At 66.8% G+C, this 1,150-nt stretch overlaps 1 protein-coding gene across 1 annotated transcript in view; it reads left to right on the top strand.

Moving 5' to 3' along the window:
- TMEM266 (transmembrane protein 266) overlaps positions 1–1,150 on the top strand; it is a 29,061-nt gene that overhangs the window by 17,512 nt on the left and 10,399 nt on the right. The window contains exons 5-6 of the mRNA XM_015566178.1: positions 35–173; positions 1,005–1,147. Coding sequence (XP_015421664.1) covers positions 35–173; positions 1,005–1,147 — 282 coding nt within the window. The remainder of the gene's footprint in view (positions 1–34; positions 174–1,004; positions 1,148–1,150) is intronic.

Genomic DNA, 1,150 nt, shown 5'->3' with positions numbered 1-1,150 from the left:
GCGAGGACGCCCAGCACTGGCACCCCCTCCCCAGGTGTTTGACGGGGCCGTGATCGTCCTGTCCTTGGCCCCGATGGTGGCGTCCACTGTGGCCAACGGGCCCCGGAGCCCCTGGGACGCCATCAGCCTCATCATCCTGCTCCGCATCTGGCGGGTGAAGAGGGTCATCGACGGTGAGTGTCCGGAGGGCTCCCTCCGCGGGGTGGGTGGTGGGCGGGGACTCCCTCAGGGTCAGTTCAGGAACTGCTCACATGCTGCCCGCAGTCCCACGCAGACACCTGAGGTCAGAGGTCAGAGGTCACTCATGCATTCAACATGACTTTCTCGTTGGCTTGGGTGGTCGCCCTCCACCTGAGAGCCGACAGCCGGGCCTGCCCTGCCCTGGAAAGACGAGCTCCTCACAAGCCAGTGCCCCCTGCAGCTCCCACCGGCTGTTCGGGTCCCTGGTTGAAGGGCTGCGCTGTGTCCATCAGGGCCCAGCTGGGTGCCCCCAGGCCTGTCCGCTCGCCAACAGCCAGTGTGTCTGGGAGCTGCTGGCTGGTGGGTTCAGTCCAGCTCCCTCAGCCCTCGTGACTCACGCTCCGTCTCTGGGCCCCCTCCCTGCCCTCCTCTGCCTCCCCGTCCCGGGGCCTGGCTGCCCTGCTCTGAGCCTGTCCCCCAGATGCTGGGTCCTGACCCAGTGGCTCCCCTTTTTCCAGAAGGTGGTGATAGACCAGCATGTGCCCCAGAGGAGGGGCCTGGGTGGGAGGGGGCACACATACACACGCACACGCACACGCATGCGCTGGCTCACCTGTCCTGACCAGGAGGGTGGAGCCCTTGGCCCAGTGGAGGTGCTGCCACCAGGAGGACAGATCTCAGCCCCACAGGGCAGGGCCGCCCCCTCCCCCCCCCACACACACACAGTCTGGTTGCTGTTGGGCCCCGGGCCCTCAGGGATGCGCCTCGACCAGACCTGCTGGCTGGCCTTGGTCCCAGGTCCTCACGGCCGTCTCTGTCCGCAGCTTACGTCCTGCCCGTGAAGGTGGAGCTGGAGCTGGTCATCCAGCAATACGAGAAGGCCAAGGTCATCCAGGACGAGCAGCTGGAGAGGCTGACGCAGATCTGCCAGGAGCAGGGGGTAACCGTGGGCACAGGGGTCTGTTCGGTC

The sequence above is a fragment of the Myotis davidii genome, unplaced genomic scaffold, assembly GCF_000327345.1.
Source record: "Myotis davidii unplaced genomic scaffold, ASM32734v1 scaffold1622, whole genome shotgun sequence".
Lineage (NCBI taxonomy): Eukaryota > Metazoa > Chordata > Mammalia > Chiroptera > Vespertilionidae > Myotis > Myotis davidii.
The sequence above is the reverse complement of the archived record's forward strand: the minus strand, read 5'-3'. Positions and strand labels throughout refer to the sequence as shown.